The sequence below is a fragment of the Eurypyga helias genome, unplaced genomic scaffold (assembly GCF_000690775.1).
Source record: "Eurypyga helias isolate BGI_N326 unplaced genomic scaffold, ASM69077v1 scaffold28413, whole genome shotgun sequence".
Lineage (NCBI taxonomy): Eukaryota > Metazoa > Chordata > Aves > Eurypygiformes > Eurypygidae > Eurypyga > Eurypyga helias.
The window spans coordinates 9,064-35,193 of NW_010243611.1; the positions used below are offsets into that span (position 1 = coordinate 9,064).

The window sequence follows — 26,130 nt, forward strand, 5'->3', positions numbered from 1 at the left end:
ACTCGCACAAAAGCATCAACGCCGCGATCGGCTAACATCAAAGCAGAAAGCGCCTGGGAAAAGGCTTTTCTCACCTGCTGCGTTTGCTGTCTCTGGATTGCCCTCACCTTCGGCACAGGGCTCTCTCTTGAGGATGATGACTGCTGCCGGGACCGGCTCCCGTTCTGAACAGGCTCGGTCCCCACGGCCCCCGACGCGGCAGACATGCTGCCCGTGCTCCGCAAGGAAGCGCTGTGCGGCAGGGACTGCGGGGCCTTGGCCCTGGCGCCCAGCCCGGTTTGGTCCATTTTGCGGATCTGGGCTTGGCTGCTGCTGTTCTGGCGGGGCAGCGCGATGGGGACGTGCTTGTCCGGGACCGTGTGGCGCCGGGAGAAGTCCTCGCTCTGCGTGCTGCGCTTGGTGAAGTCCTCCATGCTGCTGTTGCTGGGGCCGCTGAGTTTGAAGTCTTCGCTGTTGCTTCGGCTCCGGGAGCTGGCCGTGCTCAGGTTCTCCAGGCTGGAGTCCACGGAGGCCTTCGGCATCGGCGGGGTTGGGTTGTTGAGGTGGTACACGGGGTTTTGGAAGGACAGAGGCTGGAGGCTGCCCTGCTGGTTCAGAGCCGGGTGCAGGGGCCTCCTCACCTGGGGAGCGCTCTGGGGCGTGCTCTGAGTGTCCCACAGCTGCTTGATGCTGGCGACCTGCGTGATGGAGAGCTGGCTGCCGGCCAGGCGCAAAGGCACGTCGTGCAGAACAGAAGCGTGGTCGCTGTGAGCCGTGTGAGGATCTTGAAGGTCCATGAGAGAGACGCTGCGTCCATTGGGTAAGACGCTTTCCCGTTCATCCTTATCCGAGTAGGTCATGCTCTGGGTGGATGCTTGCTGAACCAACAGTAAGGTCTTGCCCCTAAAATATCCGTCTACGTTTTCCTGGGTTGGAGACTTCAGCTTATGCATGTCACTGTGGAGTGGAAAAGGATTTGGTTAATTTTTAAGCAGCCAAGACCCTGAGAGATCTGTCCCCAGAAGTCTTTCTACCTCATTTAACCTCCCCCGAACTGAGAGCTTCAACGAACCAGATTTCCCTTTACGAGCTCTTTGTGTTCAAGTCGGAACACACTCTTCCTTAATTACCGCTTATCCTGAAGAATTACATTTGATTCAAGAAGTGCTTCATCTCTGTTTTTCACAGGTGAAATGCAGCTCATTCCCACCAACGCCAGCCCCTTAGATACTTGGGTCCCCGGCAAGACTTGAGAGCAACTCAGATCCCAATTAACCCTTCGCCAGCATTACACGTTGTGGCTGTCTGAAGATCAACAGGAGTTGTGTGCCGGCTCCTGTGGATCCAGACGGAAGCTCTGAGGGCAGACGTGTGTCCGAACTGGCCCTCCTACCTGATGGCACAGAAACTGCTCCGAGGCCACAGCAGCCAAGCTCCTTGGCAGTTCTGCCACATCACAGCCTCTCGCTCCAGCCTAACAGCTACGACAGTGCGAGGAATGCTGCGCTAGACAGAGGAGGGGCCGGTTCTGCTATTCCATGGGCAACAACTTCCATCTGTAGCCCAGTTTTTTCATTAGCGGGAGATAAACGTTACGGCTGCCTGTGCATCTGGACGCTGACTGGCACCAAATTGCAAGGCTGGTGTTTGCAGCCAAAGTCACTGGCTCCCAGGGATGTCTGAGTCGTGGGGAAGTCAAAAAACCTCAGCTCTCCAGTCCACCCTGTGCACTCCTACTGGGATTGTGCATTCCCCACGACGGAGGCCCAAGCACCCCGCTCCTACCGCTGCCCTGGGCAGACAGTTCCGGTGACGGAGCACTCAGCTCTTCACAGGTTTAAAATACCGATTCCCACCCCTTCCCCTGAGCTCTGGCTGGTACATACCCATCAGTGGGGTCCTCAAATATCTTCTGAAGCCCTGAGGAGAGACTGCCACTGACGTTTGGACTAGAGCTGTGCTCAGTGAAACGCCTCAGCTGCTGCTGTATCGGCGTAGGGTTGGTCATTGATTTGGTGATATCGGCAAGAATACGAGGAAGAGGTCCCAGTTTTGCCACGGTCGCCTGTAGGAAGGAATTTTCACCCTAATTGGACAACAAGCACCGCGACATCCGCCAGGTTTTTTTGGTGCACAGAGGCGGAGGGGTGGAGGTGGAAGGAAGGAGGGTGGGTGGTTGTGTGCGGGTGTGCCAGGACCGTAATGCAGTGTTACGGAGCAGCGTAACCACGGCGACGAGATGGATGGAGGAGACGAAACGGGGTGCAGCAGACATTGAGGAAAGAAAAGGAAATAGAAAAGAAATTAGGATTGACCCCCAAAAATAAAAAATCATGCTCAATAAAAACAAAACTATTGCCATTCCAATGCAAAACTATCATGCAAAGCGAACTCAGTCCAGGGTGGGTGAGGTCAAAGTGAAAACTACGGTGTCTACTCATTAAAGGGCATACAAAGACCACAGATTTGGCTAATGGGGGGAACTTTCCAGGCAAAGGGTGTCATGTGGTAAAGGAAATGCATGCCAACAGACGAGGGGATGCGGCATTCAGAGGGATCATGAGAGAATCGCAAGGGTTGAGGGACATGGGGAAAGGGAAGGTTTTCGTATCATAACCCTTTCGCTTTTGGCATCCTACACTGATGCCATCTTCTGCAGCCCCCTCTCATCAACAATCAGCATGTTCTCCCCTACCTAGAAGTGAAAAAAACCTGCACAAAAAAATCCATGATCCTCATCCCAGCATTATCCCATCAGCCTGGGACTAAATGTGTAGCTTCTTGTTCAATAACGCGCTAGCTCAGTGCTGGCCAGGCCTAGGATGAGAGCAGCTGACCTTCTGGCAAGGAAGGCTGCTTGTTCCAGCTCTTTATCCTTCTCCCCTCTTCGGGTCTCTGCTGGTTATACCAACCACAGGGCATCTTCGGGCCCTGGGGACTGCAGGAAGGAGGGAGAAATGCTGGACATTTATAAGCAAGTAAAAGTCTGCTAAAATGTTTTTCCAAAAATATCCTTATTTTTCCTGCAAGCGGGTACTGGGGCAGCTGGCATCCCGAGAAAGGTCTCTTTACAGACATTTTCATACAGCATTTCCCTGTGGACATTCAAATCTCGGGGGTGACTTCTCCCATCATTTCCCAGTCACTACCCACAGTACAGCAGGGTAATTCCCCACTTAACTCTCTGCTTAGCAAACCCATCCCAGCTCCCAGAGGCCTGTTAGGATGGATCCAGGCATCTAACCCACAGAAAGGGCAAAGCAGATCCGGTTTGACTCTTTATCCAGGTCTGGCCCCCTTCCTCACTGCCCAAGACACTCAGACCGCTGCACCCGGAGGGCAGCTCACAGTAACTAGCACCAAGCCCAAAGATCCGTTTGCACGTCGAAGGCTGAAGCTGGGTTTCTCTTGACCTGACGCCTGACCAGATAGCGACACTCCCTGCCCTGGTGGGTTTACCCCAGTTTGTGGAAATGGAGGATCCGGTCTTTGGAGTCACTTTGCCTGTTTTCCTGAGGCTGCCCAACCATCTTTATAGCTGACTTTGCTGGCTGCAACACTTTGAATGTACGCTGCGTGCAGGTATGGGGGAGAGGGAAAACCAAGACCACCCGCTGTTATCAAACTACGATTAACTAAGAGGAATAGATACTGTCCTTTTGAGTCAAGGACACTGCAATTTACTCTGATGCAACAAGCTCAGGTTTTTTGGTTTTAAGTAATGTACTGTGAGAAAATAGATACCCAACAAATAACTCTTCTGGCAAACCTCAACGCAATAAAAGTATTAAGAGTACGTTGCAATTCACCTCACCTCTCCAGTTTCAGAAGAGCAAACAATATAAATGGAATATGGACAAAATAATGCACCTCTAGAAGCTGAGCTGTGGAACGGTTCCAAGCACTTGCCAAAAAAATAAAAAACCAGACTCACAGCGCAGCTTTTCTGGGTCTTATCAGCCACCTTTGCTATTAAGGTTTTAATGATTTTGGATCCTGCAAAGCTACGCCGCTAAAGAAGAGCAACCTACTGCCTTTTCTACTTCTACAGCCAAACAGAAGCAATGCTGCTTGTTGGCCATGTCACTGCGATCAACGTAACGGAATCTGGACAATGTGTATGATCCCAGCACATCCACAGCAGAAAGAATCTTGGGTTTTCTTGCCAGGATAAAACTGAGCAGGGAACCAGATTTTTACCTGGCACCCTCTTGTGTATTGCAAACTAATCCAAAGCCTACAGAAATGAGAACATCCCAGCAGGCTTTGGATCAGGTCCTTAATGAGAACAGATCTGCGTGGCCAACACGTTACCCCACCAGAGATGGGCACAGCCTGGTGCCCAGCAAAGCACCTCCGTTCGCCCCAAAAGGGGCGCTGCATTTCATTTTCTGTCCAAGCACACCCCCCCCGCCTTTTTTGCAGCTCACTGATGAGAAGGGACTGGCCGCTCAGGGAATTCCAGGTTTACTTTTGAGCGCTGCCCTCTCCACCCTTGAACACCCGGCCTTAAGGCTCTGCAAAGTGCCTGCACTGCTTGGAGCCCAGCCGCCTCACGTGCCCTGCTCTGGGCCCTGACGCCAAGAACAATTGCGAAATCCCACGCGCAAACATTCCTCTCCAAAGCTTTTTCTCCCCAAAGCAGGCTTCAGCTGCTCCCTTGATGTTTCCTCGTGTTTACTGTTGCTACGATACAATCGCTGGATTCGCCCCCCCGGGCCTCCGGCCTGCTTTACCTTATCAAGCTGGGACACAACCTCCCATAGGAGGGAATGCAAAACGGAGAGCTCTCTGCCCAGGTCGATGTAGCCCTCAAATCCAGGCATGTTTGAGATGGTATCTGGATTAGAGATCTCCAGGAGAAAACGCTTCATTCCTCCCCATTCGTGTTCCAAGAAGTCATTCATGAAGGCCATGTACTCTTCCTTATTACCAAACCTGCCAGCGAGAGGAGGGGGGAAACCCCAGTCAGTCACCCCAACATCAAACAGAGTGCAAGTGCCTACAGACAGCAACAAATGCTTCACTTCAGACCTGCCTTTCTGCAGATTTACTCTGGGAGAAAAAAATTACAGAGAATTGAAGTTATTCACTGCTTTCTTGGGCTTATTTCAATATTAGTAACTCACTGCTCATATTATGATTGAGGGCTAACACATCTCTCCCCCCTTCCTCCATGGACACCCTTTCTCTTCTCCCCTTCTCTGCATCTCCTCCCCTGTAAGAGACATGCCATCCCCTTTGTACGGTTCAGCTGGACATCTGGGACGAAGAAAGGAGGAAGATCACTGTCCTTGGTGGGAAGAGGCTTTTTTCCTTTTGAGGCAGCACACACACACACATGCTACTGCATGGCTCTTCCTGGTTTTATACTGTCCCCTCTACCGAATTCGACACAGCCCAAATCTGCGTGTGAAAAGGAGAATTTATCAAGCTCCCAGGTGTCTCACGGGGAACAGCTTCACATAGGAGAGAGGAGTTTCCTCCTCTTCTGAAGTTGACAGAGGATCGGGTGCCTGCCAACAGGACTCCCAAGCAGGTCTCTCCTTGCTCCAGAGTAACCTGCAGTGACTTGCACCCCCCGAGGCACAGCTTTCAGTGCTACTGCCACCACCTACTTAGCAAAATTGGCGAGATTCTGAATGACTTTAGCAATGAGCGTGAGTGTGCGAGAGGTCCGGTCGTCAGGATACTCCTGCATGAGGCTGAAGAGGCTGGGGGACATGATGGCGGGGCAGAGGAAGCGGAGGAAGAGGGAGGCACTGATCAGGCGTTCGCTGATGTCCTGCTTGCCCCTGCTCAGGCACTGCTGCTTCCAAGATGCAAATACCTCCTTCAGCTCACGAGGGAATACGCTGGAAAACAATAAGCCGGGACATAAAAATCACAGGGGCGATGAGATGCCTCGAGTTCAAACTCAGAATCCCCTGAAAAGATGATCTGTGAGAAAACACCATCATCCCTTTGTTCCCCTCCTCCCCCCGCCCCCTCTTCTCTCTCGAGGCCAGGGAATGTCATTAGGCATCTATTCTTAGATCCCCACTTAATCTGGTGGTACTTAAGTAGCCTGTAAAGCGTCCCTTGGTCGCGTATGTTAAGTGAAGCCATTCTCAGACACGCTGATAGACAAGCTGAGAGCTGCTTATCCATCGCCACCCCAGAGCAAACAGGGTGTTGGAGTACTGAACCAAACCGAGCTCCTCTCCGTATCTGAAACTCTTTGCTTGTTATGCTCGCTCGGTATTTCTCCTGTGCTCCAAAGGCCCTTCTCCCACCACTGCTCAGAAGGAGAGATGAACAGAGATCTCCCTGCCCGCGTTTCCTCCCTGCGGTTTCGGCTCGGTTCTACAGATCTGAAGCTCTGCAGGTTTTCTATAGACATCAAAACGTTCAGGTTTTCATTCCAAGTCCAAGCTAAGCTGTTCTCTTCTCACTTTACTCAGCCACAGCTCAGCATGTGTTCCCTTGGCAAAGCATTTCAGCAGAAGCTCCTGTCAGGTATGGCGTGTGGGACTGGAATGCTGCAGTTTGGGCACAAGTTCCCTCAGCAATACGGGAAGTGGTGAGGAAAGGAAAGGAAACGAAGGCAGTGCCAGAACACACGTGGCTCTGAGCCATTTCCCTGTACGGCTGCTGCCTTCTGACCTTCAGAGGAGGAACGGGCACCCTGTAAGCAAATCCCTGCTGGGGGAGACAGGGAGGGGAGATGCCTCACCAGTAGGAATTGATAATCTTGCAGAAGGCCAGCTCACAGCACATTTTCAGGTTGCTCTGATGATCTGTCAATTCACTGGATGAACATTTGCTGGGATCTACTTCACAGTTTTCATCTGACTCGTACAAAGCCTTGATAAACTCGCCTGGAAAAAGGGAAGAGGATGCTCAAAACCAGGGTAGTCACATGAAAAGCCTCCTTGACACACCTTTCAATCCTGCTTATGCCTTTCCTTGGCAACTGCCTCTCCTGCTCCCGGCGTATGCAACATGGCCTCCAGACACCAGATGTTGGGGACACGACTCCTCCCAGCTCTTTGGCAACAGAGCACTTCTCGGAGGGGATCAGACAGCTGGTGCTCAGCTGCTTCAGCTTCCCGTGCCCCCGCTGCCCCCAAGGAGAGGTGCAGACAGGATGGCTGCGCTTGCAACCCCTGCACACACTTCACTTCCAGCCTGAAGAACAGGATTTGGCTTTGTATTCAAACTGTGGGATCAACGATAACATTATCCACAGCCTTAACAATGAAGCTGTGCCATTTGTCTTCATAATTTTCCCAGGAAATACATTTGGCAATGTTACTGATTTTTATTAGTTCTAGATTTAACGTTGGTTTGTTTGTTTGTTTTAATTTTAAGAAGTGCCACCTTGCTTTTGAGTAAGAGGAATACCCGAGTGCTAGCTAGACACTGATTTTCCCAACACCTTACACCACCTTCATAGCCTGCATCTTTGAACACCCTCCGTATTTCCGTCATCCTTCTCTTACGGCATCACAACCCAAACTGGGCACTTGCAAAACCCGATGAAGTTCCCTTGGGGATATCAGAGCCAACGACTCACTAGCCTTCCTCCTGCAAATGCTAGCACACGGGGTGGTTTTTAATCTGCTGTTGTGCACTAGGAAAAACTCTTTATTCCTTCATGTAATGATTCAATGCCTTTTAAGTTCATCTCCTCAGATGATTTCGCTGGCTCCGAGCTAATGCCACAAGGCTTGTTTGTGCAGAAGGGGGGTTGGTTTTTTGTCTTTGTTTTCATAAAAACCTTTAAACACCTCCCAACCCTCCTCCTCCCACCGAATCTCAAGCCCAAAATATTCTTGCAACCAAAGCAGGAAGCACAGTTTCTTCAAGTGCGGGGTTTTTTCTGCAGGGGTCCAAAAAATTTCTGCTGAGGGCGTCTAGATCACGTATTTGCAAAACTCTCGGCATCACTTCTGTTGAGCCAGTTCTGGTTTAACTGTTGCTTACTGGGTAATTTGGGGTTTTTTCCTTTAACACATTTGAAACTTTGTGGTCCACAAGACCCTGCCTTGACCATACGTGAAGACGCTCTTACAGATGCATTAAATGGCTAACGCCAAGCGTAACGCTGTTAGTCCTGCCAAAGGACACGGCACCTGAGCAAAGTGACATTTAAAGCCTGACAGAGAATCAGATGGGCACGCTGTCACGAGCAGTCCTGCCCTGAGCTACAGACAAGCTGGATGACCTTAGGGGGATTTTCCATCTCTCATGGCTGTGATTTACAACTTTATCACTCAGCACCAACGCTCTGAATGATGTATTGGAAGTGATTAATTTTACAATATTTTTATGTAATTACTGCACATTAAGGAGCTTGCAATCAAATGTAACGTACTGGTCCCACAGCTGACGGCTCTGGCTCCTGAAAAACACAGTAGAGAGTGGCATGCTGCTCCTTCCTCCGCACGATCAAGAGCCTAGGACTGCGACTGGTGCGTGGCAGTTCCATCCGTGAGAATAAGACTACCTGAACGGGCTCGTTACGCTTCAGAACTGGCCAACACACATATAATCAGAATGACTACACTGACCCTTGGAGCACTAATTTAGCCAACTCTGCCCTTGATGGCTTGCCAGCATCTGGGATTGCTGAGGACAAGCGAGACTGCTGGGAAAGCAAGCTCCTGCTTTTTTTTGGTGAAAGGATGTGGTGTGGGACTGGGCTTTGGCCTGATCTTGTTTCTCTTACATCGATTTCCAAAGCTTCCTTCAGCCAAAAACTAAGAGGGGGCTGGGTAGCTCATTGTGCAATTGTGGGTAACAAAGATTGTGTGGAGTTGGTAGAAGCTGGCTGTAGGAGGCTGGGAGTTTCTTCGGAAGAACATGCACATTTTTGGTCCTCTTTATTGCCATATTAGTTGCAGGGACAGTCATTCCCAAAGCAGCGGCTTACGGCTACAGCAGAACCTTTTTGGGTGGATAGGGGACAATAATACAGTCAACAGAATCCACCCTGGCACAAAACTGTGGACATGAGGACCCCATGGGGGAAATGGAGTAGGACATCACGGGGTGGCCATGCAGGTTTAGTGAGAGTCCTTTGGATAAACACAGGCAGGAGGCTCCCTAGGCAGCCTGCACCTCCCTCTCCTGCTCGGTAGCCCTGCAGCCTCACTCCCTCCGGCCATGTGTGTCTAGGGATTCTTGTCAGGGCAAGGCACCCGTCTCAAAGGTTAACCCAACTGCTTATGAATTAATTGCTCGTGGCAAAGGTAAGGGCTGAGGAAGTCGCCCTGGAGCATGCCAGCACTACAAATAGCTGCAGCTGAAGCACCTGGAAATGAATTTTCTAGTGCTACCTGCATTCAACCCAAGGTATAGCCTGGACATCTCAGGCTTACCACTTGGTACTTGACTGGAGATGCCCCAGCAACACGCACTCATGGATGAGAACTCTGGTCGTCAACCAGATACCCCCCGTGTATATCTAACCCCCGCGATGGTGGCACTTCAGCCACCAAGTGCAGGAGCTTCTTTAGCATAAAAGGAGATGAAGTGAAATACATGCTTCACCATTTCTAACCCCTTCTGCAATCTCCACCTAACTGCACTGCACATGATACCAGTTTCATTCCCGGCACCACAACACAAGGTATCGGGCTCAACTTCCGCTGTTATGCTGTGTCAAAACCCCTTTTCTAAGCCTGTTGATCCGTCAGACGGAACAACCACCGTTGCCCACAGATCGACTGCACTACTACAGCTCTTCACCACAATCAGAGACCACGAGACGGTTACCCAGAACAACATACTCTGGCGATACCAACTTCAGGAGGGACTCAGCTGTATCAAAGCAAATTTGCCTTCCCTTGGGTGGTACTCCTGTGGGCACCAACGAGCATCTTCCTCTGTGTGGAGGAAGGGCATCAAGATAAGACAACAGATATTTTGCTATCTGGATACTAGACACCTGGGCTGAGCACTGAGGCCGTTCCCATCCCGCGTTCCTAGATGCGCAGGGCTCCGGTTACACTGCAGACAGGTCAGGGTTAGCCCTTGCAATGCCAACAGGCGACAGACAGGCACGTTCTTACCTAGTGCGTCGTGGAGATACTTCTGCCCCACCAACTTCAGGTATTCCTCAATAGCTTTGGTAGCAAGCGTGTTCTCCCTGAAGATCAAGACGTCATGCTCCCCACAGCGATCGACCTCGGACATCACTAAATCTGTCAAGAAGTCCTGAAGAAAAAGGGCCAGAGGTTATTTTAACCGGACTCAGCCATGCCAGGCTGACTGCAGCTCCACGAAGGAAGGATAAACAGAGGAGCCAGAGGGTTACGGGAATAAGTCCTCAGCTTGGGACAAGGGGTGCAGATGCTACATGGAGTATGGGCCAAGGAAACAGCTAGGGCTCCTCTTGGGTTGATTATACAGGTCACAAATTATACAGGGAGAAGCGAAAGTCTCCAAAGGAAAACCTCAACAGCCAAGCTTGTGTTTCAGTTCAGATCCTGAACAGAGAAACCCTCCCCAGCCTGTTTATCAGCAGCCTCGTCTGCTGAAAGGAAATGTGATGTGATGTGTACCTTTTAATACAGAATACTGCATACAAACTTGGATTTAGAAACCCAAAATGGAAGTCAGGCACAAGTTCTCACAGCTTGGTGAAATTTAAACAAGAAGAATGTCTTATATAAATTAAACTCACAAACCACAACTGGTGCAGGGTGAAGGAAGTTAATTTGCAGTGGATCTACATGGCTTAACTTGAACTGTATTCCAAGGCCCAGGCAGGAACTATCAGGAAGTCTTGATACAGTGAATAACCTCTTGATATAGGGCCTAATTCTACAGTAATGCTTATTTCCTGAAGCCATAATTTCATGTGAGTCAAGGAGGACACTCAGCATTTCACATGAGATACTCGATATTTTACAAGCTCTTATTCCAGCCATCACAAAGTTCTCCAGGAAAGGAAGCACAGTGAAGCTTATTTCTCCCCCCGTCTTTTTTAACTGTTCAAAAAAAAAAACCAAAACACAAACCCCAACCCCAGAAATGCCCTGGATTAGGGCTGAACTGTGACTTGCTGGTTGTGCTGCAAACACCGGTTCAGAGCGCTGTAGCAAGGTTGTGTAATCCCATTAACGACAGAAGCCGCAACGCGCTGCCACTGTGAGCGCAAAATAGACAGCAAATTATGGAACATAAATATAGATCAAAATTAAATTGGGTACTCCTGCTTTCCCATCTATGACTGCTGTTTCTTTCCAGCAAAATTGGAGAGAAGCATTTTCACCTGGCACAAAGTGGGACCATCCAGTTGCATCACCAGCACCCACAGTGCGACCTGGAAGTGTACCCTCTTGCAGTGTGGGTTATGGCAGCCCCAGCTGCTCGCTGCTTCCAGTAAGCAAAGGTTCAAACCTTCAGGCACTGGGAAGGCAAAGCCATAACAATACTTTATCTACCTGGGGCAACGAGCACTGCAGGAATCCGGAGCCTGCTTTCCAGGAGGATTTCCACACAGCCCTACAGGAGCCATCCCACCTACCAGCTTTGCTTGATGAGACAAACAGCTCGGTAAGGAAAGAGTTCCTACCACACACAGTCACACAGCACCGGCCTTTCAGAGGTTTGGGTCAAGGGAACGGCAGAGAGTGGCACACGGTTATGTAAACATAAAAGGACCTTCCCGGAGCCGTTTAATTAGGCTGTCCCTTGGATGTTGCTTACAGCCATCCTTCCGCGTCTCCAGCCCTCTAACTTGTGTTCGGACGTGCTTAACTTGCTCTAGGTGGCATTACTGGAAGAAGCCGGTTACAGCTTGGTACTACTCACACACCCACTTGGCAGGCAGCATCCCGATAAATCAATGCTTGCTAATGCTTCTCAGAATTTCCCAGGACCTACAGGATATTCTCCTGCAATCTATTCAAAGAAACAGAGGCTCACTCCAACTGCTGCCTCACAGAGAACCATCAGTGTGCACCCAGAAGTCCTAACAACATCCTTGGGGCAGGTGGGATCACCATTAACCGAGTATGGATTCTCCAAATGGCTGTTCAAACGCTGACCAAATCAATGTAAGCATTGATTAGCTGACTTAGCACTGAATCTACAGCGGCACCCTGCCGCTCACCGTATCAGAGATTTATTTATGGGAGTAACTCTCTGCTTTACTAACCTCCGTACCGTGATTTTGGAAATAGAGGAAAGGTCCTGAATGCTCCAGTGCAGGCCCTAGCTTCCCAGAATAACCCGAAGTTATGCACTCCTCATGCTTATACTTTCTACACAGCGTCTTCCGCCTCTGTATCAACTCAACCCCGGTCGGCGTCGCGCCTACCTCCATGCCTCCCTGGTAGGTGCACTTGTCCAAGCCTTTCCAAGTACTTTTGAGCCCCTTTTCTCAGCTTTACCCCATCAAGCCCCTCCTGCTGCTGCTAATGGCCATGCCAGCCCAGGCTTCCCACTTCCCAAAGATCGCCTCAGAGCAGCGTGAGGGAGCCGCTGGAACAGGAGCCGCCTGCTCTTACCTTGGCTCTGCCAGTGCTCTGAAGAATGTGCACCAACGCACAAGCCATCTCCTCCTTATTCCTCACGCTGATGACGGGTTCCAGCACAGAGCACAGCATCGTGTAGTTGCTCGTCACAAACTCTGCAAATTCTTTGTATTGCTCCATGGGCAAGATGGTGATGGTCTGATAACGGGACTTGATCCGAATGGAAGGGCCCCCCGATTTCCCTTTGTTGGGTGTAGGGGTGCTGACGGGGTACCATTTTTCCACAAACTGGCGACCAGTCACGCTGGCCGTGGGAATGTTGACCAGGCCTACGTAATTGTTCTTGTCCTTCTTCTTCTTCTTCTCCACATCCTTGTAGATGTGCACCGTGATGCTGTGAAGAGGTGGGAGGCTGTAGAACTCAAAGTGCTCTCCCCAGAAGATGTTATCCGCTTTCGTTTTGCTGGTGGTGCGGGCAAAGAGAGTGTCATCAAGGCACAGCTCGCAGAAGTATTTCTTCTTGGGGGCCAGGTCCTTTGCCTCAATGATCCAGAGACGGAGCACATTTTCAGCTCGACGGCAGTTGTCCTGTGCAGAAGAAAGAGCTCAGCTTTGATTCACAATCCTTAAAAACGGACTATTCTGTCTTCTACAGCAGCAGCAAAGGGCTGCCTTTTGTGTCCAAGGTAGGGACGGAGTCAGCATTCAGAATCGGATTCTCTGATCTTCAGAGAACCAGAACCTCTGGAAAATCAGACATTTTCTACAACAGAGGCAAAGGGCTGTCTCTAGTACGTCAAAGGTGGGGGCTGGAAGCTTTTTCTTCTCAAGAAGCTGTATTTGAAATGCTTTAGAAATCAAACATTCTGCACAGGAGCCCCTCCAAAGCTGCTAGACTGGTGTGGCAGGCTGTAGTCTTTCCTCTCCTGAACCACCCCCAGAGCCCTGTTAGCCTGCCCCTCGGAGGCGGTAATGCCAGCTACGGAGGTGACTTACCAGACGTCTCCAGCTGGATCAATCACTTGATGCCCCTTCTCGCCCCGTCTCAAATTCCTTCCCCCCAGAAAAACATGAACCCTAGGAAGCCACATCCCATCCTCCTGAGGTGCACGGTGTCGGAAATCCAGCCTGACACATCAGAAGGGGGCACGGGGGCCGGGATCGGGAAGCAGTGTATTTATTCATTACAGCCTTGACCTGCTGCACTCACTGGAACAGTCCCCAGCACTGACGAGCGGCCGTCTCCCCAGACTAAATTAACTGAGGATGTATCTGTGGGAAGCCCTGGTACACTGAACTAAAATCCAATCACCCCACCTCCATTCCCCCAGTAATCTTATTTGCGCGGCTTTGATTACCTTATTCGGCTGCACTGTTCGGCGTAGGTTTTCCATCCACTTGTCCCTCTCTGCTGCAGAGGAACAACTGAAGCATTTACTGCCACTGGAGTAGGTTACCTGGAACAGAGAAGTGACAGGCTGAGTGCAGGCAAGCCTAGGAGACATGGAAGAGGCTGCAAAAAGCAAGGAAGAAGAGAAGCAGTGAAGGAAATAGGAAAAAGGCAGGAAAACAACATGGGACCCTAGAAGGCAGAGAGGCTAAAAGACACACAAAACAGAGAGAGGAAAAAATCAGTTCAAATTAATGTAAAACTAAATGAATGCATGAGGAGAACCAGAAGCTCCTCTTACAGGCTTTTAAACAAGGCTTTAATCAACCAGTTCACTTTTTTTTTAAACACTTGTTAATCGATCCATAGCTATTAAATATTTGCAGCTTTCCTCGTTAAGTCCCAGAGGCAGATGATTTGGTTACTAACACTGTAAAGACAGACAGAACTAACAGTGTATTAACACAAAGGCCAAACACACTGGAAGCGGCGTCTTCCATAACTACACAATATTTCCGAAGGTCCATATATACAGCAACATCCTGAAACAAGCCGAAGGAGTCGTGCGCTGATCCCGCCCGGACACCCAGCGCCACACACGGCTCTGCTCTCGCGCAGGAGGGAACCACCTCGGTTTGTTACGTGGCCCGACACGCTTCGTTTACTCCTTCCACTCGTCTGTGCACACAATTAAAGAGCACTTTGAGGCAGCAGCTCAAAGTGCTAAGTCGCTGCCAGGTTTTTCACTCGACTCCCCAAACCTCAGCAGGCTGGGGAATGCTTCCGACCAGAAGAACGAGACCAAAGCGAGCAGGAACAGTTCCTGGATACATCCCGAGGGAGAAGGGCCTGATATGCTGGTTTTGTGCCAGAGCAGTTTTCCAGGCTGTAAACAGATCTTTGTTCTAGAAGTGCAGATGCATCTGACTAATTCTGCTGAAGAGAGTGTCACCCGGCCCTGCCCCGGCAGATGACGCCAGCCTCGACATCCCAACAGCGCGCACGGCTACGCTGCTCGTCCTGCCAGGCAGGGACTGTGCTCGCACCAACAGCCCGGTTCCGAGGGAAAGCTGGGAGCCCCGCAGTGCTGCACGGAAACAGCAAGAGGATCCTCAGCATCCTGCTCCTTGGTGCAACAGGGCGTCTGCAGTTATGGAAGGTTCCCCTTTAGCACGTGGAGAACGGGCTGAGGTAACGCAAGGGGGCTCTGGCTGGAAATCACATCCCTCTGTTACGGTATATTTTGTAAATTTAAGTGTAGGTGAATTTGGAGAGGATGAACACACAGCTTATCAACAATAGTATGTTTAACCCTACGTTTGCATGCTACAAATGCTTAGATATGCATCAAATTAAAGAGATTTTTCAATTAGAAGACATGGTAATTGAAAAAGATTTCTCTCCTCTGTGCGACTGATGCCATTAGCCTCAAGGGCTTCAGAATTGCGTGCTGGTTTGACAGCCCCCACCCAAACCTCAGGAGAGCAGCGGCTGCTCCGTTCTCCAATTACAAAGTCTCCCAACAGCCTGCTCCAAGGGTTCACCCCACTGTCAGGATACAACCGGCTGCGTGTTTGGAAAGCGTTCCTTACCTCAAAGCAGTAGTCTTGTCCGAGGATACTGCTGTGCAGTGGCTTGACAAAGACTTTTTCTTCTGACCCAAGATCCAGGGCCTCCACGGCACTGCCTGGGCTCAGTAGGGACTCATGGGAACGCGACTCTTTCAGCTTTGGCAACCCACATGGCCTGGAGGAGAATGACGGGGAAAGGAAACATCGTTTTTTCTCACAATTCCGGAAAGAGTTGGCAAGATCCCAGGGAAAGCTGTGACTCGGTTGTTTATTCAGAACAGCTTCTACAATTAGTCTGTAAACCTTATGAAAATAACATTAGGCCAGCAATCCCAGACTCCGAAGGAAATATACACCAACACAAGCCCAGGAAGTCCATTCCCACTGACCTAGAAACTGTACATGCTGATCCATCAGGGAAAGAAGAGCAAACCAAAAATTCCAGAACCACTGAAATGTCAAGAAACCCCACAGATGGGTTCGGATGTATTACTGGAAATATTTACTACTGCCGAGATCACCAGGTAAACGTGTCCTCACAGCAGGATGCAGACCGATCTCTACACCCGTGCAGAATGGTAGCTACTCTCAGGAGAGCAGGCGATCCCCCGACAATACACTTGATTTTTCTTAACACCCTTTACACTGAAGTCAAACATGCAAGTGATTTCCCATTTCACACTGCTCCAGTCCATTACCTACATTTAAATTTTACATTTTCTTCTGCTGCTTCTTCCACTTTTAACAGTTGCCAATTTTTTTTCATACCTCCATTCTCCTCACCAACCCCCACCGCTGCTCTTTTTCAGTGGACTGCCCTGAGCTCTACCAGAGCTGGCATCTCCCAGATCCCCAGTGCCTTCCTATCAAGGCAGTCTTGTCTCTGTCCCCACCACAGACGAAGTGTCTCGAACACTTCCCAAAGACGTATCTCTCCCTGTGCTACGCCGTAGCTTCTTGCAGCCAACAGCAACACTATAAAATGCAGTCTGACACTTCCTTTCTTCTCCCGATTGGATTTAATGGGACATTTGTGCCTAGTAGGGAGTTGTGCCATCAAACAGCACTGGAAAACAGGCTCAATTTATAGGTTACAGTGGTTTCAAGTTTGCTCCTTCTAACTCTGAGCCAACACTATGAGTTTCTGCGATAAAGTCATACAATGCTTCAAGCACGACGAGTACGTCTCCTTCAGAGGACAAACGATGTGCACACATTCCCTCTAGCCGGAACTCGAAGCCTTCACAGATGTCCAACAAGGAGGAAGAGCACCGAGGAACAGGAGGAAAAGAGAAATAATTAGCAAGTAAAGGAGGAAGAAGAAGAGATTCTACGAGTCGCAGGTAAGCGGAGGCTGCACGTGGGGTAAGACAAATCAAGCACACCTACATGAAACAACTGCACAGCCACTTGGTGCCACAAATCACGGCCCTTCCTTCCCAGCTTCCTTCTCTGGGCTACATCTCAGCAGCAAATCCTGCCGGCAGAGGAAGAAAGGCACAAAAATCCCGGAGTTCTTCCTCCAGCCTTAGGTTACAAATTCCACACGAGCATCATGCACGGCAGATACACCAGGGCAAGGAGGAAAGTCACAGCCGATCCCTCTCACTGGCTGTGCTCCCACCCGGCCCCAAGGGTGGCACAAAGAGGTTGCGGGGTGCGCGTTGCCATGGCGCAGCCTCCCATAAGGGGATTGGGAGGGGCAGCTGGGCGAGGCAGCAGGCATGGGGAGGGTGACCTTTCCAGAAAGAAGTCCCTCCTCTTCCCTTCCTGTGATGAGTTTAACGAGACCGGGCCAGTTAAACAGGGGGGAGAGAGCGGGGCGTCTTCCCAGAACAGCCCTTGGGGACAGGGTGAAGGCAGGTACACACAGCAACCGTACGCCGTGTCTCCACGTCCCCCCTTGGAAGTTACATCCTGTAGTAGCATCTATCCTGCTCCATCGCTCTGACCACGTGGGTTTGCTGACCAGCTGGAGCACGGTTCGTTTCGTTGGCCCAGGCTCCTGGGGCAGCAGAATGTCTCTCTGAGCAATCCCTCGAAGTTAGCGTTATTTAAAACAGCTCAATAAACTCATTAAGTGGCTCAGAAGTGGCACGTTATCTTCCATAAACACCACGGCAACGTCACCAAGGCGCTGGTTAGATGCAACCGCACGCGTTTACCAACACACGTATCTGTAAGCACCGCGGTATATAATTCATCTATGGACAGATCTACAGAGCAGATCAGTGACTTGTGCCTCAATCAGCAGCGTGCCAATCAATACAGGCAATAACGATACAGAAATAACAGTTCTCTGCTGCTTTAAAGCCTCATCTGATATTCTGAAGCTGTTCGTAATGATGAAAGCAAATTGCTTGCTGGCTTTCCTTCGCATAGCTGCCGCTAACTTACTTCCCCATGCCCAGCACAGGGCTGGATTAACGGGGTCTCTCCTGTATTAGGTAGGAAGCTACTGGCAAAAGGAGTATTGCTTGGAGTGTCTGTTGAGAGAGGGGTAATCCCAGCCAAGCAGATTACTGTAAACAGGAAGATCACACATGCAAAAGGTGGGGGAAGGGTTGTTTGTACAAATCTGTTTCTGTTAAACAGCTCCATTAACAACACAAATCTTGTTTTAAATTACAATTAACCTCAGATGATCAAATGCTGTTTTAAATTACCATTAACCTCCACGATCAACTGATTTTTCCTGTTGCTTTTTCTCCCTGCCCCTGCACACAACAATAAGATGGCCAAGAATCAGAGCAAATAGTTACCAACAGCACCAGATAATTCCCCATAATTTTTTTCCACTAGGAAAAGCAGGTGGAGGAGGAACATGTCAGGGATTGTTTTAAGCTTCTCCCCTCTTTTCACATGCATTGGCGTACCACTCTCCAGAGCTGCATGATTTCCTGCCAAACCAGAGCCCAGCCAGTGCCCCAAACCACTGAGCTGGCAGCAGCAGGAGGCTGCTACCAAAAAAAGGTCTCTTGACCACCCCCATCCCCCTGACGCAGCCCCAGGCTGATCCTCTCTCCTTCCACACCATAATGCAGGAGTTTCCCGCTACGGGAAATCTCGGCTGTAAGCCGGGAACTGGAAACCTCTGCCTTTCAGTGGCCGCTCGCGGCACACTGCAGCCCATGAGCTGACTTTGGTTATATTCTACTGCCTGTAAGGCCTGTGGGATAAAGGGTTAAAATCCTAATTGCTCTGGGTATGAAGATCTCCTGCTGATTTTGACCTATTTGAACACCAACCTACAAAACACAAAAGACTTTCCATTACCGAGCTTCCCAGGGAGAGCACTATATTGCTTGGAAAACAAGCCTGTGGACGTCAATAATCCAAAAGATAAAAAAAAAACGTACTTCCAAGGAGCAGAATCCCATAATCTGTTTCCTTTACCAGACTGGTGTGAAGGCAAAGAACTCCAAAACGAGGTTTTTGTTCAGCCCAAGCAGGTGGCTAAAGCCATGTCTCCACCGGTGTGATGCGGAACTGTACATCTGCACGCTTCAGGTAATTCCAGCACAACACCCGGGTGTTTAGAGACACTCCCCAAGACCAGAAAGTTCAATCCAATACTTAGCCGCTGGCAAAGTCACAGGAGAGAGCTCGGGCAGCAACCTTTGTGCTCAGCGCTGCCGTCCGCATTCCCAGCCCCGAAGGCCGCCAGCATCCCCCGCGATACGGGAGCGCTCGACCAGCGCCGCAGCATCAGGTTTCCCTGGGCAAGGGTTCATTGGGTAGGCACCACACCCCCGCTTCGTTTTCCAACTGCCAATTAGCACAACATCCTATTACTCGGTCAACAATTCTACAAGTCTAACCAGTTTCGTTATTAATATTTTTTTAAATCAGAAACTTAGGGTAACTTACTCAGATGCAAGTTCTGCTCGGCTGCAATTAAGCACTGGCTTTAGCCTTGCACTAAGGTTCTGGTCTTTCCATGCAAGGCCCTACCCAAAGCCTCACCGTCTGAATCCGGGATTTGCAAAGCCCTTCCCCGCCTGCCTGCTCTCCCTACGGATCGCAGCTTGTCTGCCAGACAGCTCCCAGGGTACAGCCCAACAGGCTGCTCAGGTTCACGGTGGCAGTTCTCCTCACTCTGCTATTCACCTTCCAAATTCTTCCGGTGCGCTGGACCAGAGATGCTTAACCGATCCGGTTTCATCTCGCTGCCACGCAATTTATAGGCGAATTAATTGCGGAGGAGCATGGGATTTGTGTAAAAGCCAATTACGTTTTTACAAAGTGAGCGTGCAGAGGGACAGAGCAGCCGCTCACCAAGGTGAAGGCTTAACGCTGAGAAGGGGTTCGGTTTTCACTGCGAAGCTGACGACTGCGTGAGGAATGAAAAAACTGGCTGAAAGAACTATGTTCACCACAACAGGGGCGAGACGTCGCTCCGGAAACAAAGCACTCCTCCCCTTTCCCCATACTCCAGCACGCAGATCGCAGGAGATACGCCGAGCCCAAGCTCCCAGTGAGTCAAGCCTTAATAACGCATTGTGTAACACAGAATTTGATCCTTACGTCTAAATCGGGATAAAAAAAATCAGGATAAAAAATCACCCAGCTTTCCCCTACCCCCCCAACCTGGCATTAAATTAGAACGAACACGAAAAACACAGCCAGAAACCGGGAGGGAGGAGCGAGAACTCACCGAAAGTAGAAAAAGCCGTCGTTGGAGCAGCGGTAGCGTTTCACCATGAAGCCCAGAGCCATGGCTACCCCCTTCCCCGCACCCTGCCGGAGCCCATCCCGAGCAAGCACACCGCGGATCGCGCGCCCGGCTACGACGATCTGATAATGCCATAAAACGACTTTTAGTAAAGCAGGAGGATTCCCACGTGGCAGTAAATCCCAACAGGGCAAAACCCTCCCAGCTGTCCGCGGAGCTTTACTGCAGTCGCTCAGACCACATACAGCCAGCCTCAACCATCTCCGCTCCCTCGCCATAAACAGAACGGGGCCGAGGGCTGTCGGTCCACTCTCAAATTCCTGGCCGCACACTCAAAACGTTAATTTGGTCACCCCTTTCGAACGCAATTTTCCTTCAGTCTTTTCTCATGCTTTTTTACATCTTTTATATATTACTGACACTGAGAAAAATATTAGAGACGAATGTGTGGGTTGCAGAGCTCAGAGAACGCAGTGGGAACAGGCTAGCAAAGCTGTGAAAGATGAGAGGGTAACACGGTGCCAGACAGGCTCACGGCGAGAGCTGTCGATAACCCAGCGAGATGCCGCACGTCTCAAGAGCGTCTCTCACATCTGGCGTGGGTTACAGGCGAGCGGAGTCCAAGTCTTCTCACGTCAGTGCCTTGTAAAGACAGAACACCAGTTTTCAACTCAACAGACCACCCAGCAAACAACCTGAGCCTGAGGTAATACAAGTGATGCCAACTACAGGCTGAACGATTGGGGTTTTCTACAGGGCATCTGGATGCTGACCCACGGCAGGCTTGTTACTGGAGGGGCACCACAGGTCTCCCCTCTCCTCACCCGCTAACCCAGTCACGCTGAGGCCAAGTTAAAAGCCAGGTTGGCCGATTGCTTTCCACTGAAACAGAGAAATCTGGTCACGAAAAAGTATCTGCAGCTGACCACCATCACTCCGTCCTACGGCATTCCCGAATCCGTCCTGTTTTCAATGGACTCCGAACAGGCAGCATCCATCCTCTGTCACCAGCCGGCACAGCGTGCAGTGTCACAGCATCCCCAATCTCCATGTGCACCAGGATAACGGATCTTCCTTACTCCAGAATCTTACAGATGATTGTTGATAAACATCTGTTTCTTAACAGGACCCCAACGCCTCAAAAGGACGTGAGAGCACCATGACAGCAGCCCCTGTTTCCTTCTAATCCTTGCAGGCTTTCAATTTATAAAGCCATATGAAGCTTTCTTTGAAGGCAGGGCTCTTGTGTTTGTCAAGAGCAAGAAAAGGTAGATGCTATCAGTCTCCCTGGCCCGGAAAACCTGTGAACACCATGACATCACCTCTGCTTCAAACGGGAAAGGGCTGACTCACCCGCGTAGGACAGGAAAGTTTGTGCTGCAAGAGAGACTCACGCAGAAAGCAGGGAGAGCAGAAGGTGAGAGAACGGCAGTTGCCTCGCATGAATTTGGAGTCAGCTGCTCTGTTATCTTCTTTCAGGCAGAAACAGTTGTCGCTGATTTGTCCCATTGGAAAAAATGCCAAATAACAGCATAATTCTAAACACAAACCAATCTTTTCAGCCTCCTCTTTCCTCCAGCCCAACTCCTCCCAGTATACTAATCTGTTCCTCATCTCCAGTGCTTCATTCCCACATGGTTTCCGAGTTGTTTTTCCTGCTGCTCTACCCATCAATTGCGTTTTTCAGGCACCCTTAGATACAGTGAAACATATGGGAGGGAAGGGAGAAATTCTTGGCAAGTTTCACTTTGCAGTGGAACTGAATTTCTTTTATGGTTTTATTTATAAAATACCATTAGAAAAGTAATAACTCTCACCAGAATCTTTCTAAGTTGGTACATTCAACTGGAGCACTGCCCGATGAGACCACAAACGCAGAGGGAACTCCACCGAACCCGCAATTCTTCCAACAAAAGGTAACTACAAGGTTGAGTAGCGCCCTTACGCTTTCTTTCCGAAAAGAACTTGGCAGCGCTGTGTGACGCTCACCTGCAGCCCGAGGCTTCCAGCCGAGCCGCAGGCTCATGCTTTTCACCAGCAATACTCATTTGGGCAAAGATTTATCTCCAAAGAAACTTCATCTCAAGTTGCTTTCCACACAGCCTGGCCACTCCCAAACCATCTCCCGTGCTTCCAAACTGTGCCCTCTGTTCACTCCAGCACACGTACCTCTGAAAGGAGGAAGACCACACGGGCTGGTATGGAAATGCTTTGTTCCGTTAATAGCAAGCGACCACACCAAATGACAACAGGCCCAGAACACTGTCCCATCTCCTGCCCTACCGATGCGAGACGCACGGCTGTACGACCAGTGCAGAAGGCCAGAGGAGGAGGGTGACCACATGGAAAGCGAAGAGCAACCACCGGCTTGTCCCCGTCTGATGTCCTGCGCATCACCGGCTTTCCAGGGCTCCGTCCCCAAATCTCGGCGTGCACGCTGTCACTGGAACCTCTCACTTCATTCCCGCATGGATCCTCCTTTTTACATCTCCTGGATCCTTTTTAAATCTGTGCCAAGGAGACTTAGAGGGACTGACAGAACAAGACCAGCTATGCTTAACACCGTCACCGCATGCCATGGATTTTATGCTTTGCGAGAGACAACCCACGTTTCCTTCCAGCCTAGCTGGCAATTTATGCCCACACTGACAGGGAGCGCAGGGGGATCCGGTTTTAAAGCAAAAGCGCCTTTGCCGTGTATAATATCATGTCTTAAGCCAAAGTTGTAGGGATTAATTATAGCTAAATTTATTGGCTTTGCCAGATTGACAGCATTTCCCTTATGCCACAAAAGGAAGTATCATCAGTCCACATCCAGCTGGAGTACCGCGTCAGGGAGAGACAAATACATTATTTACAGAAAAAAAAGGCTTTTGCATCACAAAAGTAGCAGGTTACAAACAATGATAAAAATCACAGGTACTTTATCACTTGGTGGCATTACTGAACAGGCTTGTGCTCAGCGAGTTGCTTTCTGTAGGCATCCTGCAACTCCCTGAAAACAGGGATTTGTAACAAAGCTTTACTCCAAACCGGGTGGACGTTACTATTACGACAGGAGCAACATCATCCCCGTCATCAGTCACATTTGGTAAGCAGGAGCCTCTTCTGTAACTCGTGAAGTTAACCAGATCTCTAAGATCCCAAGCCTTGCTATCTCCGTGATTTTCTGGTGCTTCCTTTCAGATGGAGAAGACAGCCCCATGGATGGAAGCAGCACAGCGTGACAGATACAACTAATGAATTCAGCTCAGCTGAAGGGGAAGGGAAAAGGCACTAAACCATGTAAAATCACAGAAGCCTGCCGTGGCCTTAAGTACAGGGCAACCTATTTTTCACTCAGTCTCTTTCTCCTGCTGGTCTATGGCGGAATGCAACACGAAGTAATGTGTAATAAAAACCATCAAGGGACTATACAAACAGGCAAACCTGCGTGTGAGAGCTTTTGCTTGCCTCATACACCATCCCTTCCCAGCCTGAAGTGCCAGCCAAAAACCAACCAAGCAAGAACACACCACACGGAGCACTAGCATGGCCAGAAGTTACTGAGCTTCCTGAAAACCGGACTAATACTCCATCGACTGCCGTTCCCAAGGATTGCTAACGCACTTGAACTGCACCACACGTCGCTGGGCTGTGCCGGGGTGAGCCGAGCTGATCTGCTCACACCAACCCGACCGGCCGCACCGCACCGATCCGCGGGCAGGCATCGGGGTGAGCTTCTCTAAAGCCAATCGATCAATCCCACGGGCTTGGATCATGAAATTTCAAGTCTGTACCTTATTTGAAACAGATGCAGAACAAAAACCAGAACTTTCTATCAGCTGTTAAGAGCCGCAGAAGCTTTCAGTCCTCTGTCAGTAGTGCTCTGTATACTAAATAACTTCTCACATACTGGATTCAGTCCCCAAAATCTGCCAGTTTAACACTAAATCCCCTTCCTTGCTCTCACTCTGTGAGTGCGTGTACGTAGATTTTGAGAAGCGCCTCTGGATTAGGAGGGACTGCTTTGGGAGATGCATTGAACCTTACCTGTCATCAGCATTGCGGAGAGATGGGAGACGGAAACTCGTGTTCCTGTCCAGCTTCGACTGACTCTTTGTCCTCTTGATGGACCCTTTCAGACGTTTACTGAAGAAACCCTACAACGAGAAGTTGCAAAAGTGAAACAGGGAAAACGATGCCAGTAAGAAATCAATCAGAGCGCTGTCACTGAGTCCGGACTCAGCAGTGATTCCCACTGACACGGTTACAGGATGTGATGCATTGGAATTCCTCTGAGCAGGGAGAAAGGCAGGGCTAGATGGTCACTGACAGCTCCAGCTTGGGATGGCTTCAAATGGCAATAATTAGCACTACTCACATTACAGGTGCACTTCAAAGAATTCTAACTATGACACAAGAGACCAAAAATCCCACAATTATCATTTCAGAAGGAGCAGTCAGACATCAGTATTTATTCCCACCTCCCCTTTAGAGAGCATGGTTTTGGTCAGATTAAGTGTACGAGATGTTTTTTATCATAAGCTTCCATTACACCAGCAGTTACACCCAGGTTTTCCTTTTTAAAATTCAAATATAGCAAGCAAATCTTACAATAATTTGTAATTTCAATAGTCACACTAGCCAGAATTAAAAATTTCAAAAGGTTTCACACACTAGTGATTCAGCTACCAGTCCTGGTGTCACTCTGAAGCAAAGCTCAGCTCCAAAATCTACCTACGACCTGAAAATACCAAATCTTCAAGTAATCTGTCTATTGAACTCCAGTTGTCCGCCAGTCGCAGACCAGAGACAGGTTAGTTGAGGGAGCCTCTGGGGATCATCTGGCCTGGCCCCTGCTCCATGTGGGTTAACGGCCAGCACTAGGACAGCCTAACCCTGACTTCATTAAGCCAAGTCTCAAAACCTGTGGTGATGGAGATTTTACCCCCTCTCTGGGCAACTCAGCCCAGTGCTGTATTCCCTTCCAGTGGGAGAAATTTCCCTTGTGTTCGACAGAGCCCTCGCAAGCAGCAACCCGCAGCTGCTCCCTCAGTACAGCATCTGCCACTACAGGGAAAAAGTTTGGCTCCATCATCTCGTAACTCCCTTTCCCAGTGCAGCAGGCTGCCTCACATCAACCCTTCACCCTTTCTTCCCCAGATACACAAATCCTCAACCTCTCCTCATAGTTCCCTTCTTGCTGAGATCATCAAGAGCTATTGCTGTGTTACCGGGAATGAAATACAAGTCCACCTACCCCTGATACACAAAGGGGCAGGTGGGGAAAGCACAGAAAGATTGCAAAGCCCGCACCTTTGATTTTCCTCCTTTAAATTTCTTGGAGCATAATAACACAGAATGGTTTGTGTTGGAAGGGACCTTAAAGATGACCCAGTCCCACCCCCTGCCATGGGCAGGGACACCTTCCACCAGACCAGGTTGCTCCAAGCCTCATCCAGCCTGGCCTTGGACACTTCCAGGGATGGGGCATCCACAGCTTCTCTGGGCAACCTGTCCCAGTGCCTCTCCACCCTCTGCGGGAAGAATTTCTTCCTGATGTCCAATCTCAACCTCCCTCTTTCAATTTAAATCCATTAACCCTTGTCCTGTCACTACAGGCCCTTGTGAAACGTCCCCCTCCAGCATTCTTATTCCTTGTAATATGCATAAATAAACTACATGGTGTCGAAGCATTGCCAGGGCTTGCAGACATACCTACACATGCATTTTTAATACAGAGGTTCTTATTCCAAGAGAATTAAGCAACACTTTACTGGCCGAATCTGTTCTGCTCCTTCACAGAAGAGCTGCACGGAGCCACTGCATCCCCGCACACGGCTGTCGGGATATTTACCGAACACATGCAAGTGAAAGCACATGTGCTCAGAATATTATGGGCTGGTTCTAGGTTGGTAGAATTTGCTCCAAGTGATGTTTTTTGGTGTGGATCAAAGCAGATCTCCAGCCTTACTTCAGCCAAGGTCTAGTGCCAGCCACAGCCAGGGCCAGCCCTCTCTCTCATTACCCGCGTTTTGCTGGAGAGAATCACAGAATGGTTTG

At 49.9% G+C, this 26,130-nt stretch overlaps 1 protein-coding gene across 1 annotated transcript in view; it reads right to left on the reverse strand.

Annotated features, from left to right (window-relative positions):
• RASAL2 (RAS protein activator like 2) overlaps positions 1–24,221 on the reverse strand; it is a gene marked incomplete at its 3' end in the record, with an annotated part of 30,725 nt that extends 6,504 nt beyond the window's left edge. Inside the window, exons 1-10 of the mRNA XM_010149497.1 lie at positions 24,118–24,221; positions 15,432–15,585; positions 13,808–13,906; positions 12,483–13,037; positions 10,038–10,182; positions 6,695–6,839; positions 5,598–5,834; positions 4,716–4,917; positions 1,866–2,044; positions 75–936 (exon numbers count right to left, since the gene is read on the reverse strand). Coding sequence (XP_010147799.1) covers positions 75–936; positions 1,866–2,044; positions 4,716–4,917; positions 5,598–5,834; positions 6,695–6,839; positions 10,038–10,182; positions 12,483–13,037; positions 13,808–13,843 — 2,361 coding nt within the window. The remainder of the gene's footprint in view (positions 1–74; positions 937–1,865; positions 2,045–4,715; positions 4,918–5,597; positions 5,835–6,694; positions 6,840–10,037; positions 10,183–12,482; positions 13,038–13,807; positions 13,907–15,431; positions 15,586–24,117) is intronic.
• Positions 24,222–26,130: the final 1,909 nt, after the last annotated feature.